We start from the raw sequence: 16,171 nt of genomic DNA, 5'->3' as shown, positions 1-16,171 counted from the left end.
AAAAAAAAAAAAATTTGCTCTTTGAAATTTCGAATAACCGCGCCGGCAGATCGGAACTAACATCCGTCCAATAGCACCCGAAGTAAGCCGTCAAGTTGGCAGGCGTGACAGCTGCGCGCTCAGTCGGCGCGTCAGCGGTCAGCGCATGCGTAGTCGCAGTGAATTGATAGGTTACGTAGAACACATCACACAAGTCCTCCGCAACATTACGACTTCTTTGTCACCGTCACACAACGCGAAGATCGCTTACTCGCCGACGAGACGATCCGCGGATGACAGTTCGGCTCGCGATTGACGTTTAATCGAGGGGAGCGAGTGCGCGCGTGTGTAAGTGCGAGTATATGTGTGTGTCAAAGGCGCGCGGCCCAGCCTCTTCGTGACTGCGTGCGTGCTTCTAAATTCTACCGTTCCGTCAGGAGGATCCGGGTGGTCCGGGAGTCGGCGAGCCGTCAGAATGACCAGCAGCGAGCAGACGCGGGAGCAGACGATCAGCAACGTCGAGACCGAGTATCACGAGATCAACTCCAAGGGAGCTTGGCCGATTCTCTATCAGGTGAGAGAAGGAACGAGGGTGAATGAAGGAAGGAAGGAAGTAGAGGGAAAGAGTGAGAGAGAGGAATGGCTCCTCTTCCGCTCGACGACGACTCTTCCGCTGCCATTTCCGACGATTTTAACGAACGATGTCGCTTGAAACATCGTGCCGGCTATTTCTCTCTCTTTCCCTTCTCACTCTCGCTTCTTCCCTTTATCACCTTTTTCCTCCGGTCGTCATTCGTAAAAAATGCTCCCGTTTCTGTGCATCCTGTAACGAGTCTACACAACTCGGATTCGCTCCATTACTGCGTGAGAAAATTTGCCGGTTCGAGAACCGCTAGGTTGCATATGAACAGGTATAACGTTTCGTGGAAAGAAAGAGCGGAATATTCATGTAAGAACTATACTTTGCGTATTTTTTAGCGTGACGTTTAATTTGACAGATCGACACGTGACAGCGAGAATTCTATCAATGACGAAAATATGTTTAATTATGTTAAATTCGTTTTCGTGTATTTTGCAATCGATATCAATATACGTATGCTACATAGTATCGATAGACAATAGAGCGTGTGTGTGCGTGCATATATGTGTCATTCGATGTCGACACGCGAATTCGCCGAACTGTAGCTATAACTAATGACTTCCGCGTTTATTACGCCGATACTATTCCGCGATTCGCATGAGATTGAGATAAATTAGAGGACCGAGTTTTATTAGAATTCGTCGTAAAAAGAAAGTGACACACACACACACACATATATATATATATATATATATATATATTTTTATACGTCACTTGTGGCATCTGTCAAACGGAAGAGATTGACAATGTACGCCTGTACTCGGTATTGTATGTATATACGGTGGCGTGATTCAAGGTCAGTTTCCAACTCGGAAATGTATGGTTTCAGTATATTTAGCGATCACACGCAACTTCTCCGAAGCGTGAGAAACTCGGTGATGTACGATACACTCGAATGTGCTATAATTTATTAGAAGTCGTTTTATCTTTCTTAATATCTTACTGTGATGATTTGATGTCTCCTAATCTCAATGAATTTTATCACATGATGTGATTTTTATCTCTATCAGAAGTGCTACTTTTTATCAAGATCTTTTTTCATATATACAATATCATTAATATTTATATATATATATATATATATATATATATGTATATATTTTTATACAGTATCATATTTTTATATATTAACATATAATACTGTAATAAAGATACAATATTACATTACTACATGTGTAAAAATATATGTAGAAAGTTTTATAATAAAAGTTTTTTGTTTATTTTAATCTTGTGTATCTAATGACATGATTTATATGTTAATTAGTTATTTGATTCTATTTGTAAACATTATAAGCCAGTGTATATGTTTTTATTTACTGAGTTTCTCTGAATTAGATTTTGATTTGTATTATATTTTATTTAAAGACAGATTTCGATTGTATTATATATTTTGGAGCAATTATATTTATATAATTTACATATATGATTGTGTTTTCTAAATTAATTTATTTGGATGTAAGATTATATTGAATGTACATTAAAAATTCAGATTTACAACAATTATTTAAATTTCAGATATATTTAATTTCATCTATGATACATATTAATTCATATATGATTCTGAAACAATTTTGTTTACAGATTTACTTGTAAAGACAGTAAAAGATTGCTTCTTCTTTCTACACTTTATTGAATTTATTATTAATCACGACTTTTAACATTTTCCAGCATATACGTAACGAATGTGGAAATTATGAGTATACATGCAATGAATCAAAAAAACCACAGAACAAAAACTTGAATCGCTACAGGGATGTGGCACCATACGATCACACTAGAATTATTCTTAAAAGAGGTGTATGTGACTATATTCACGCCAATCTTATACAAGTAAATATTAAATTATATAACAAATAATTTGTATGACATAAGTATAACAAATAATATTGCAATATAAATATATTATACAATTTGTTTAGGTGGAACGTGCTAATAGGCAATATATCCTGACACAAGGACCCTTGCCGAATACTACTGGCCACTTTTGGCTGATGGTATGGGAGCAAAATAGTACAGCTGTATTGATGTTAAATAAAATAATTGAAAAAAATCAAGTCAAATGCCATCAGTACTGGCCTCTGGATGACTCGAATGAACCTACTATGACATTTGAAGACGTCAGTTTACAGGTGGACTATGTCAGCAAGATAGAATGTTCAGATTATACTACTAGGACATTACGGTAAAGAGTTACACGTATAACACAAGTTACAACAGTCTCATCAAACTTTGGTTTAAAATTGACCAATCATTCTTAATTTTTCTCCAAGCATTATTACAACGTTTTCAATGTTTCTAACTTATCTACAGTTTAACGGACTTGGAAACTAACGATAGTAGAGAAATCTTACATTTTCATTATACCACTTGGCCAGACTTTGGAGTACCACAATCTCCAACGGCCTTTTTACGTTTCTTGGCAGACGTTAGGGAATCAGGAGCATTAGATCAAAATGTTGGTCCACCGATCGTCCATTGTTCCGCAGGAATAGGAAGATCGGGAACACTGTGCTTGGTTGATACGTGCTTAGTATTGGTATGCCGAATGAAGCCAGCGTTTTTCTGTTCTGGAGGAAACTGCTTTAACAATTGTTAACTGCTAATTACTTGATTGCAGATCGAGAAAAACGGTTTAAACGCTGTGAATGTGCGCGAGGTATTACTGGATATGAGACGGTCACGTATGGGTCTGATACAAACGCCGGAACAACTGCGTTTCTCGTATGCTGCCATCATTGAAGGAGCAAAACAATCGCCACTTGGCAATTCGGTAGGTAATTTATAGGAGCTCCTCGAAGTTAGTCCCGGTAGAGTTTTTTGATATTTTTTCTCTGTTTGCATTTAAATATTTATTTTTTGCAAAATATACATGATTTCATTAAATAATACTTTTCACACAAGAGAACGTTTAAACAAAGTTTTGATATTTAAATTGAGCCACTGTAATCAGATTTAATCACCGACATTTCCATGGAATTTTATATTACAGAATACCGAGAATAACGAGATATTGAAGAATTATTATGAAGAGATGAATAATAAAAACAACTCATTAGAAAAAGATGACGAACCTCCTCCTCTGCCACCTCCGAGAGGAGAATCTTTGACGCGTGGTATGATGGCAGATACTAGCCCGGAAGCATCAAGTGGTACTTTATCTTCTTCTATTTTTTTTTTATCGTATAAAGTTCTTTTTACATTAATAAAAATAATGATTTTTAATGTCAATTACAGATGAATCGAGTGCACCACCTGATAAGCCGCTACCGTTTGAACCACCAAACCACGCAGATTTATCCACAGATACGTCTATGTCCTTCACAAACTGTGTAAGTGAGCAAAGCCCGGACGATACCGCAATATGTGATGAAATCTCTCCCAGCGATACCGATAATTCTTTCCAGACAAACAGTCCTCCGTCCAATTCAGACGCGTGAGTGACATATTTCTTGGTTTAACGAAACGCAAACTATTTAAATATTTAATTCATTATGACGCTCATGAGTTTGTTCTCGGAACAGGAAAGGGGAAGTACGTCGGCGCAATCGGGAAAAGAACGAGCGACTGGCGGCACAAGTGCGCGAGATGAAACGCCGACAGAAGGAAACGGAAGAATGGCAGAAGCTCAAGAGGTCATTATTTACGCCCCTTACAATAGGCATAGGCATTGGAATCGGTGGGGGTATCGTAGCGCTGTATTATTATCTGTACATGCGTAGTTAGATCTATCGTATCGCATTTAATGCTATTGTACGTACGTACGTACATGCGTATTTTCAGCAACACATTGAATGATCTAGATAATCGAAAGAAGGTTACGCTTAACACGCGACTCTAACGCAAGGTTTTTCTAGAACTTAATCTTGACTAAAATATTTCTGATCGAAATCGAAAAAGAGCGTACTGTACGACCCGTAGTATAATCGTGCACAGCCAGCGATATCGCAAAACAATATTGTTTCCACATATCGAAACAATAAGCGAGAAAGGAAAAAAGTTAAGAGAGAAAAAACAGCGCTAAGAAGTAATCAAGAGCAGTAATAATTGCGGAATCGGAAATCGACGAAGGCAGGGAAAAAGAAAAAGGACTTTCGATTTGTATTTTTATATTGTGATTTACTCTCGACAAGTACCTAGAACGTTAGGGCGCGTATCATATGTTCTTCTCATCATTTTTTTTACTTTCCCTCAAACTGTTACTATCGAAAAGTGAGTAGCTTATTTGATATACGTGCTTACAGAAACGTTATAATGAGAGAATATGGAATATATAATTATAATTATGTTAGTTTTTATCGTGTTTTTTTAAATAATTCTTTTAGATAAAAATATTTACTCAGATTTGTTCTAGTTGCATAATAAACTAATAATCATTATATGACTAGATTCGCGATTCTGATCAGTCATTCAGTCTTTATTCACACATTATAGCGGTGATGATAAGCTCGTATAGTATTACACATAGCCATGCTTACAATTAGTAAGAATCATGGTTATATATAAAGTTATTTGAATCAATTATCAATATAGTCAATTTTAATTTGGAAGACTACATCTTCTGGAAGTCGAGCGACTTTGACTTCGTCATTTTCCGTAAATAATTCGTGAATGTATATTTCTACACTAGCATCCGATATTTTCCTTGTAATTCAATTAACATAACAATCGATAAGCAAGGCGCAGATTACATTTCTGTGATTTTTAATGAATCATTTTTAAGTGTGCGAACTAGATTTACTATTAACAATATATATTTCAGGGTATCAAAATCTGGCTTACAAACCAAAATGAACTGACATTTCTAAATTGTCTGGCGAAATTTCCAATTTATCTTAGATTTATATTTTCAAATTATGGAGTTTACAAAAATCATAAAGCTCGTGGAAAGCTCATAATGAATAAGCTCATAATTTCCATATTAAAAAATATGAATTTAATTGATTTGGAAATATGTCTCTTAATTTCTTTAATAGACATTAAATAGAGGTACACTAGGTTTAGAAAGAAATTGTTAAAAAGTTTTATTCTAGTTTTCATAGATGAATGTCTTTTTAATGACTTATCAATTGAAGTAGATTTTATTGTGTCTTACATCTAAAATATTCATATAAAAATTATACATATATTATATATTGACACTTTACAAACAGGTTTCAGAGATGTTTTTCACTTATTATAGTAATCTCATTTGATTTTTTATGAGCTATGAGTAAGATATATTTTCTTCCTTATTTGCGATCTTTTTATTTTCCTTTTTTTTGTTACAACCGATTTTATAGTTACATTTTGTAAATTGTCATCTGGGATGTCGTAAGTTTGATGCAGCTAGTGAGAAACTCGTGTTAAAGCTTGCTATTTATACGAATCCTATCATTTTGCACAGCAATATTATACAATTATAGAGACAATTACTTTGCAACAAAACATTCCTAATATATAAATATATTAGCTTTAAATTTTTCTGATTTTTAAATAAAATAGATTTTTTGGATTTTTCAGATACATTAGAGTCATATGAAAAATTGAATTTATCGAAAAAACTTTTCGTTATCATGTACAATTATTATTAATTTTTATTGTTAATTGATTCACAAAGTATAAATGTCAAAAAAAAATTACGAAGTTATAAGAACGATAAATCATTGGTAGCATCAAAAGAACAGACGCGATAATTATATTATATATAATACAAATTATCATTTTCAAGAGATACTTCTATAGAGTCTCGCTTTTGATTCTTCTTTAAATCGAATCATCACATTGCATTCTACTTCAATCAATATTTATATATTAAATTTCGAAAAATCGAATAATGAAGTTACATTAATCGTTAGAGAAAAACGGGGGAAGTTTTAAGTAAAAAAAAAAAATCTTAGAAAAATGTGTATTTCAGCTCATCGCCCAATAAACATATATATATGTTGCAAACTGTACATTGGGCGTTGGATAAAGACTGAGTATGTCTAATGAATTCTAGGAAGGTGGACGAAGTAAACGAAATGTGGTGAAATAACGAGAGTTTAAGCCCGCGTATTTCTTAAGTCGAGCTTTTATATAGATCATCTTGAGAGAAAGACTTGTCAGATCGTGTTCCATCCAAAGATGAAGCGTAATGAGGAAAGCAGTCGGCACGTCGCGATAATATATATCTTTGAAGAAGAAAAAAAACGCGCGTTCGCCAAAGCGTATTTTCTACTTTTGTACGTTACTGCCGTTGGAACACGATCTCCCAACGAGGTTTTTAACACGTCGGATTTGCGTATATTATATATATATATATATATATATATATATTGACGTGCTCTTCGCGTGATTATGGAATGGTACATGGCGAAAAAAAAGATGAAATAGAAGACAAAAAAACTCTACGCGGAACTCGAGGGGATATGCAGTATTCTCTTTATTGTCAACAACACGTTTTAACTTTATGCACCTACATATATTAATATACTATATTGTTATCTAATTTTTATCGAGATATTATTTATGTAAGTATGTATAAAAACTGCAATCTCTCTCTTTCTCTCTCTATCTATCTATCTATCTATCTTTCGTCGAGCAGGATACACGGCTAATTTTGCAATTAATCGTTATCGCGTTAAAATCGAGAGATATTGCAATTTATTTATCATCGTTTTATGCCCGAGAAAGAGCGAAGATGTTACTCGATCACTCGTCTCCCCCGTTGTTGACGATCGCGCGAAGCTTCCGGAAGTGAGACATAATGTAGGCTCACGTATAGGTTCACAGGTCACGAAGACACGGTGCTAATTAAAAGTTCCAAAACCGATGCGCGCTCCGAAGTGCGTGCCTGTGTGTGTATGTGTGCGTGTATAGATTTTCGAGGAACGCGTGTATGAAGGAAATGAATGCGTAATAGGAGTGCGAAGTAGGATGGGATCGCCGATGTTGATCGTGCAACTCGTGGAACATTAATTGTGAAAATTGCGAGCGCAATTATTGAACATTTATTTCTCCGGGATACAAAATATTTTCACACACATAGATACACACATGCACACGTACAATAGTATATATATATACATATATATTTTTATCTTCTATCTTTATTAATATATTAATATATTAATATACTAATTAATATATTAATATATAATATTAATATGTTATATCAATATATTATCTTAAAGTATATATTATATAATATAATTAATATATCATATATATTAATATATGATATATATTAATATATTATATATTAATATGTTATATTAATATATTATATTCAAATATATTATATAATATAATAAATATATTATATAATATATATAATTTTAATTAATTTTATGTCATTTTTATACAAAAAGGTACCATGATCTTCTTGCCAGTTATTAGAAATAACAATTTTTTTTATATACGTGATTTATTATTATTAGCCTCTGAAAGCGTCTGACTGAGCTTCGCAATCAGCATCGGGCAAGACACGAAAAGAGCAGATCCGGCGACACATTCTTTTATATTACTCGTCGTGTGTACAATAGACATAACGTTATATACATACAAGCAAAAAAACACAGAAACATAGCTAAGTGCCTACTCGTACAAACAAGGGGAAGAAAGTGAAACCACAGCGATCGGTTGAAAATAATGTATAACGGTAGCGGATCTCTCCCCTTTTTGGAAGAGCATAGTCACCGTGGAGATGCGAATCGTTCTTAATATATATCTGACAATATATAAGTAGATAATTATCTAGTAAATATATCTATCAGATTGCGATGATTTATTCGAAATGGTGAATTTCCGGTGCTGTCACTATATTTTAAGTATGATAGATATCTCTTTTTTTTCCATACACAATTTTCCTGTAGGTTGTATATAGATTTTTTTTGATAATCAAGAATTTATATAGCTTCGTTTTTTAATCGAAAAAGTGTGCATATATTCCGTCGTGGAACGATTCTAATAAAAATGCAAGTATTTTTTATTAGAGTACAATTTCCTTCTACATATTTTATTTTACAAAATTAGGCGTATTAAATTTTCTTGCGATGTGTATCAAGAAAAAGAGAAGAGACCATTTCGAATTAATCAATTTATCATAATCTCCGGATTGCCGAGCGATCGTGCTTCAGGGTACATACATGAAATGCGCGAGCGACGATTCCGAGCTTATGTATCTCGAGTGGAAGTCTACGATTGAGAAATCGATTAATTAAGCGAGAACAATATTGAACTTGAAACTCTCATCTCTTCAATTTAAAAGCAATATACGTGGATCCTATATGACGATATCGGACGATTATGATCGATACGCTTGGCAGCCGGATTAAATAAATAACGATAAGAAGTCGAGTGTACGCATTTTAGGCAGATGTAAGAATGGTAAGACAGGGAAAATTAAACAGTCCTTGAATTCTCTCTCTTAGAAGCGCATCAGTTAGAGAACATACACTTTGTAGATCACGCGATGTCTTTTTAGTCTACGTTTATATGTACGACGGGGCCTTTTTACAGTTACACACTGACGATTATCATCGTCGATGCGGAAAGACACGAATTTACCTCAAGATGAAAAATAGATAATTGTATGCGAGCGTGCTTCAAAAGATTGAGACAAAAGTACGTGAGAGTAGAAAGAGCTGGACGCTTATTCGATTAATCGGCCGTCAATTGAGAAATTAGGTATCTTGTGAAACGAATGATTTTTTTTTACTCTCAAAGTGCAAGATACACTGTAAAAAAAAGTATGTAAAATTACATAAATAATTAACTGTAAATGTATGCATGTTTCATTATTTATATCGTGTAATTTTACATTTATTATTTATGTAATATATTGCATATTTTTGGACACTTTAGGTAGAAGAAAGCCAGCAAAAAGAGAAACAAATTCTGAAATACGTTCAGAAAAATATATACTAACTATAAGAATATAAACCATATATTTATGTATATCTCTATAATTATGTGTATTGAGAATACTTTTCGAAGATCTAAGAAACAATCGTCGAATAATCGTATAGCGTCGGCGAGGATGACATTCCTCTCTAGCCCATTCTGCATCCTGCAACTCGTAGTTAATTACATTTACGGTGTATCGTTGTAGGACTTTTGCGTCGAATGGTATTTTAATGTATAGAAAATTGGATGCGCACAGTAAAGCAACAGGAAAAAAAATTGGAAATTGGAAGCGTGTGTGAGAGAGAGAAGAGAACTGGGTGAAGAGAAAAAAAGAAAAATAATAGAGATGTAGAGAGAGAGGAGCGAAATACGCAACACGACGTAGAGAAATTGTCACAATCGGTTGCATAATTATCGGCGAGAGAAAATTTTCATGAAAATTTTCTCTCAAACTTTACTAATCACGCTAACATTTTTTTTTACCAATTTATTTTTTGTCTGTAATAATATAAAATCCTCCGTAATCTAATTTCGCCACAGCTATGTCATCTAGCTTGTTTATCCTAATTATCGGATATAATTTAGATTTTTTTAAATTTATTTATAATTAATCGACACGATGGAATAATCTTCTCGTGAATGACGATTTTTAAAGCTAAAAAAATCGCTCTCTCTCTCTCTCTCTATTATAGTTCTACGACAATTTGCACGGATAGGTACTGAACTGATATTACGAAAGACTTGCATGCAATAAAATATTATTTATACGGAAGTAACAGAGCGGCAAGATCGATGATCTCACGAGCATAAATTTATGTATCGGATCGAATTGAGACGACTTTCGTCGTAGAGACTTTTGCACTTGGCAGATATTTTACGCAGCCGGAAGAACTGTGAGAATAGAATCTTTCATATTATGTAGATTTCATACCCTAATTTTTGACTACGAGCCGGACATACATAATCTTTACATACGTAATCTTTACAATTTACTGTGCATTTTTTATCGTAAATTTATTTTCGCAAAAATATGTGTTTCTCTCTGTGGACAGTTCGGATTCATGTACTATGGATTCAGGTAATACAGATGTTTTTTACAAACCGATCGATGTAACTAAGTATGTAGTGGATCCCAGACAATCACACGTGAAAAGATATTTCGAATTATTTAACCTGGATACTTTTTTGATTTTTATATACTTGGTTCCACATAGAAAAAGAGGCAGTTTATTTGATTAAGATTAATAGTGCGATGGATTATATTGATTATTTGTTCAATCAAGAAGAGGAGGGATTTTTTAATTTGTACTTTTCTTTATTTAAATGTTCGACGATTTATCAGAAAATTCGATGTTTACCAGGAGTACCTTAAAACTAATTTTAATTGCTTATTTAGTAAAAAATTCAAACATATTTTTCGAGTCTCATATTTTATATTTCATTTACAAGTAATGTATTATTCGCACTTTTTCTTTGCATTAAAAATTGATGACTCCTGGTACGCATTACTTTTTAATTAGATTATGCTTCCGACTATCGTCATAACAATAATGGCTGTACTAGTATCAGTATAATTATTAATTAATTTAATCTTTTGAATAATCACTTTGAAACACGAATCTCAATCTCGAAATTTTATTCTATTTTTTTACTTTATCATACAAGTTGCTCATAACTGATGATAGTACATCCACTGTTGATATATTTCTCCATTGTAGAGTCGATTAAATCGTTTATTTCGAAAATTGTGTAAAAACAATATTCAATACAATTTATTGTAAAATCGTCATATCTTAATTTTTGCATAATTCTGTAAAGCGATAAACACCATTTTCGAAATAAATGGTCTGATTCGTGTGACCTTAATCCTGTCCTCGTAATCTCGAATAAACCCTGGAATGTTTATATATTTATATATATATATATATATATATATATATATATATATATATATATATATATCACACATCAGCGTTGCGAACCGTAAAAAATCGTGCCGTATATTAAAATTATTAGCGAAACTATTTTCTCATGTCTGTCATCTCTCGTACTTAGCCTTTTCCGTCCAATCAAAGCCCGGAAAGATCCTTATCTGGTGATTTCTTTCAGATCAAAAAGCGAAACCACCGAAGACGACGAATCTGTGAACGAGAAGGCCGAGTCCACCATCTAAAACGAAAGAACGAATGATATTAATCGATATCCCGCAATAATTCTCCGTTTTGTGCCTTGTCGCGTTTTATAAAAAGGGGAAGACGCGGGAATCTGTTTTAATACAATGATTGATAGAAAAATAAAGCAGATGGTTTGCTACACCAAAACAACACGATGTATTTGTTTCCGCGCGAATTCTCGAGTCCTAAATTATAAAATTTCAAGGGGTTCCTCCGATTTTCATCCTCTTCCAATCTTTAGCGATCTTGCAAATTAAAATATAAGGTATAAAAATCAAATAAGGTATAAGCATTTTCAGATAATAATTTATTTTTGTAATTAGTATAATGTATTAAATTTTGAATATTATACTACAAAATAAGAAAAAGAATTTTCTGAAGTCATAAAAGAATTGGATAACGTAAAAATGCATTAAACTTATTTATATGCAATTTAATTTCTTATACAAATATTTTATTACGAAATAAGAGAATTAACTAGAAAAATAAATTACGAAAAAATTCTTTACATTATTATTACATCAACGGAACAAATTGCATTTTTTATCATATGTATTATTAACAAGTTGGATGCTTTTTCCCTTATTTAAATGATGATTTATTATGCACTATATTGATGAGAGTAAAATTAAATTTTCACATGTGCAATGATGTAACAATGTGTAACATCGCACAACGTTCTACGGAGTTCTCTCTTATGTCATACATCACGTGAAGATCTAACAACATCTTGCACAACGAAATGTTTTGGAAGAATATAAAAAATTTCTATTTTTAAATATATTAAACTCTTTATTTTTTAACCCATCCATATTTTTTATCTCATAATAAATAACGAAAGAAATATTGTTACTACTCCAAATAATTATAATATAGAGAAAACTGCTTCTATACATTGCTAAAATAAATATTTTGACATTAAATTAATTGATTATATTTTATATTTTATTTGTTCTTATACTTATCAATTATTCTCAATTTTAATCGAAAAATAACAAGAATAAATTCTTTAATATTGAAATAAATTATAAAATTTATTTTTATTACTTTTTGATTAAAATTGACAGTAATCGATAAATAAAAATAAATATTAATAAAATATAATCGATTAATTTAATATCAAAATATTTATTTTAGTAATGTATAGAAGCAGTTTTTTTAATATTTTAATTATTTGGAGTACTTTATTTTTTCTATATGTTTTTTTTATTTATTATGAGATGAAAAATATGGACCGGTTAACAAAAATAAAGTTTAATATATTTAAAAATGGAAGTTTTATTTGTTTTATTTAATTATACACTACCACATTTTTGATAAAATCAACAGAGTACACTTGGAATTATTAATCGTAACAAAAATATGAAAAATTGGAACGGAATAAAAATTTGACAAAGATGAAACATTCATTTTGTTAAATTAAAATAAAAGAATTATAGGAAAGATTAAATATGAGATTTAAACATTCTACAAATTGGAAAATATGTTTATTAACTCAACACAGAAGAAGCTAATGGAGATAAAAATAGATTTATCTTACGGAATATGCGCGATCGGGAGCAAAATTTCTTAAATTCTATCGCTTTATCGTGGTTGGTGTGTATTTTTTTATACATTTTCGGGAAACCCAGATTCGTGCGCGAATCGATGTGCCAAAAATGCTGAATATTTTTCGCATAAACAGGCTATCCAGGAGGTATAATAATACCTTGTAGCCAAGTTAACACCTGCGAAATCGGCAACAAAACAATTTAAGAAACAACGTATATGCAGTACACACGCCTAGGATAGCTCTCGACGTGTAATCACGTCCACCTGGTTTACCAGGTCAGTTATCACCCGTCGTAAAACGTCATTGTATAATTAGCGTGCTCTGGTTTGACGTCATTGTTTCATATAAATACCGAATAAATACTCGATCGCGGTCATAAAGTCACGAGAGAGCTATCCTGCCGCGCCTATTTTACTCTTACTTGAGTCGAGACACTCGTCTTCTTCGAGTAATCGGCTTGCAGAAGCTATCGTTATTTTCTTGAAGAGTCGCTGAAAATCCGAGATTTCCAGACGTAAAATGGTGAGCAGATTTTTTTTTTTTAATTATACGATGTTGCTTTCTTTTTCCGTTTAATGTACAATTTTGATATTACAAGTTCAATAAATCTCTTTTTGTGCAATTTATAGAATATTTAAAAAAAAGTCTTTTCTTTATATTAAATATATAGAGACTAAAGAAGGATATTAATTTTGAATAAAATAATTATGTATGTATGTAATTGAAATATGTTTAAAAAATAAGCTCTGATTTGATTCGGAGATTGCTTATTTGATATTCAGAGCACTCGTTCTTTTCTACGTCAAATATATTTATTCGCGTATTTAGAACATTGAAATATATTTTCTATTTAATTTTTTATTTAAATAGCTAATCAATTTTCAAGTTAATTTTATTAATTCTTCAAGTATGAGCTATATCAATTACTCGCGAATCTTCGAGGCTTATCCTATACAGCACAAGATTGCAGCAGCATTGTGGCAACATTTCATTGCAATATTTTATTACAACATTGCATATTTTTATATATTTTTGCGTGAATTTTATTTTCACAATATTTCTGAAATGTTGCTGCAACGTTGTTTAAACGATATTGCAAATTCATGCCTATATAACATTTCTGCAATATTGCCATGCAATGTTGTCGCAACATTGCTGCAAACTTGTGTGCCGTATGGGATAAGATGCAAATTAATTTTTGAAACTTAAAAATTGCCAGATGTAAAGAGATCCTTCATCTCGTTTTCAGATGCCTGCCAAATTCATCGTCTTCGCTCTACTTTTTGTCGCCTGCTCTTACGCCTCGCCTCTTAGAATGGCAACCTTACACGGTTCCTCGCTGTTGGCCGTGCCAGTCTTCGTCGAAGACCTCGATGAAACTCAGGCTGCGATAGACGAAGAACCGATATCAATATATCTATTAAGCGACGATTCTAAGATTGCGGACGAAAGCAAAAATGTCATGAATGTCAAAAAACGCAGCATCGAGAAAACTGATGCCGATGACGACCTCGAAACTGCAGCTGGCACCAATATTCTACGTCCTCTCTTCGTCTACCGTCAGCAGGTCGCGTATCGACAACGTGTCAGAAATGCGATTCGACGAGGAAGGCAAATATTAATTTAAAAGGCACCAGGAAGAATCGATCTGTCAAGGATTCAGCACGACGGCCATTATCTCATTTCGGTATTATCAGGAAGGTAATGCATTCGAGATATTTAAAAATGCTAACGATCTTTCAAATCCTAGAAGATTGAAAAAGAATCGAGCCTGCATATGACAAGAAATATCATCTCATGAGTTAATGGATAATCACATTAATATTTGATAAGTGACAGATGGACAGATAAAAGGAGATGGATTATAATGAAAGAAAAATGGATGACTTGATTAAATTGCCTGGTCGATATAATTCACATATAAATTGAAAGAGGCACCAAACAAAGCCGGTGGGACTTAAAAAAAGAATACAAAAGGGGAAAAAGTCGCCAATGAGAGAAAGTTTTCGAAAAAAGCGGACGAACCTTTAAACGACAGTATGAGGGATATTGAACTTTGTAGTAATTACGCTAAAAGGTTGTGGACCTTGTTGTTTTGGCGTACATTAACGGCAAGAATTAACAGATGCGCTGACTCAACGAGACCTTTTTTTCAACGATGTCGGAACTACAAAGGCGACTGGGAAACCCAGGAAAGCATTTAGCTATTTTATGATCACATATGATCTCTTGTATAAATTGTAAATTTAAGTTAGATTATAATTGAGTCTTTTAAATAGCTGATAAGTTGCATTTTCTTTTAATTTTATGTATATAAGTCGATTACTAATTTAAATGATATTGAAAAGGCTGGTTACCAAAGTTGCATTGCAGAATGGTGCAATTGAATTTATAATTTACTTGAATGTATATATACGAGAACGTTACATTGTGATACGATTTCTTCGATGAGAAATGTGCAATAAAGCGAAAATACGTGTATAAAATTTTATAGAAATACAAAACACGTTGTTTATAAATTGTTCATTTTTTTTATTCATGCATCTTTCAAATATCGAAATATTGTATATCTACAAGTTTATATATTTTTTAGAATTTATTATATTTTTAGATTTTGGTATCTGCGTACAATATTTTTATTTATAATTCATACATATTTATTAGTTTGAGACAATTGATATTTTATTTTTACATCTTAAATTATTTGTATATTAATTCTATATTCATAATAAATAATGCATATATTTAAAAAAAAAATAAATTTGAAAAAAACAATACTCAAAAATATATTTGTAGCTACAGAATTGTACAAACAGAAATTGGTAAGTACGATCATTTATTATCTATTTTTTTAAGTATGTTTTATAATCAATATATTTTTAAATAATAATCTTTTTTAAAGAAATTATTAATACATGTATCATTTTCTTGGACAAAATATTTGTCTAATTATGTATGTAT

General features: G+C 32.2%; 2 protein-coding genes across 3 annotated transcripts; both read left to right on the top strand.

Moving 5' to 3' along the window:
- Positions 1-142: 142 nt before the first annotated feature.
- Positions 143-11,805, top strand: LOC114932014 (tyrosine-protein phosphatase non-receptor type 2-like). Of its 2 annotated transcripts, XM_085483023.1 has the most exons (9): positions 143-553; positions 2,288-2,449; positions 2,539-2,801; positions 2,930-3,155; positions 3,237-3,389; positions 3,609-3,768; positions 3,854-4,052; positions 4,141-4,251; positions 11,594-11,805. In XM_085483023.1, the coding sequence occupies exons 1-9, from the start codon at positions 455-457 to the stop codon at positions 11,655-11,657; spliced, it is 1,437 nt and encodes a 478-aa protein (XP_085339149.1). In that variant the 5' UTR covers positions 143-454; the 3' UTR covers positions 11,658-11,805. The 2 variants fall into 2 exon arrangements, with proteins under 2 accessions (XP_085339149.1, XP_085339147.1); XM_085483021.1 differs by lacking the exon at positions 11,594-11,805 and having other exon boundaries at positions 4,141-10,585.
- Positions 11,806-13,566: 1,761 nt separating this feature from the next.
- Positions 13,567-15,729, top strand: LOC114932013 (uncharacterized). Its single transcript, XM_029304185.2, has 2 exons — positions 13,567-13,732; positions 14,460-15,729. The coding sequence occupies exons 1-2, from the start codon at positions 13,730-13,732 to the stop codon at positions 14,835-14,837; spliced, it is 381 nt and encodes a 126-aa protein (XP_029160018.1). The 5' UTR covers positions 13,567-13,729; the 3' UTR covers positions 14,838-15,729.
- Positions 15,730-16,171: the final 442 nt, after the last annotated feature.

Source organism: Nylanderia fulva, unplaced genomic scaffold (genome assembly GCF_048542155.1).
Source record: "Nylanderia fulva isolate GAGA-0341 unplaced genomic scaffold, ASM4854215v1 Scaffold10, whole genome shotgun sequence".
Lineage (NCBI taxonomy): Eukaryota > Metazoa > Arthropoda > Insecta > Hymenoptera > Formicidae > Nylanderia > Nylanderia fulva.
The sequence above is the reverse complement of the archived record's forward strand: the minus strand, read 5'-3'. Positions and strand labels throughout refer to the sequence as shown.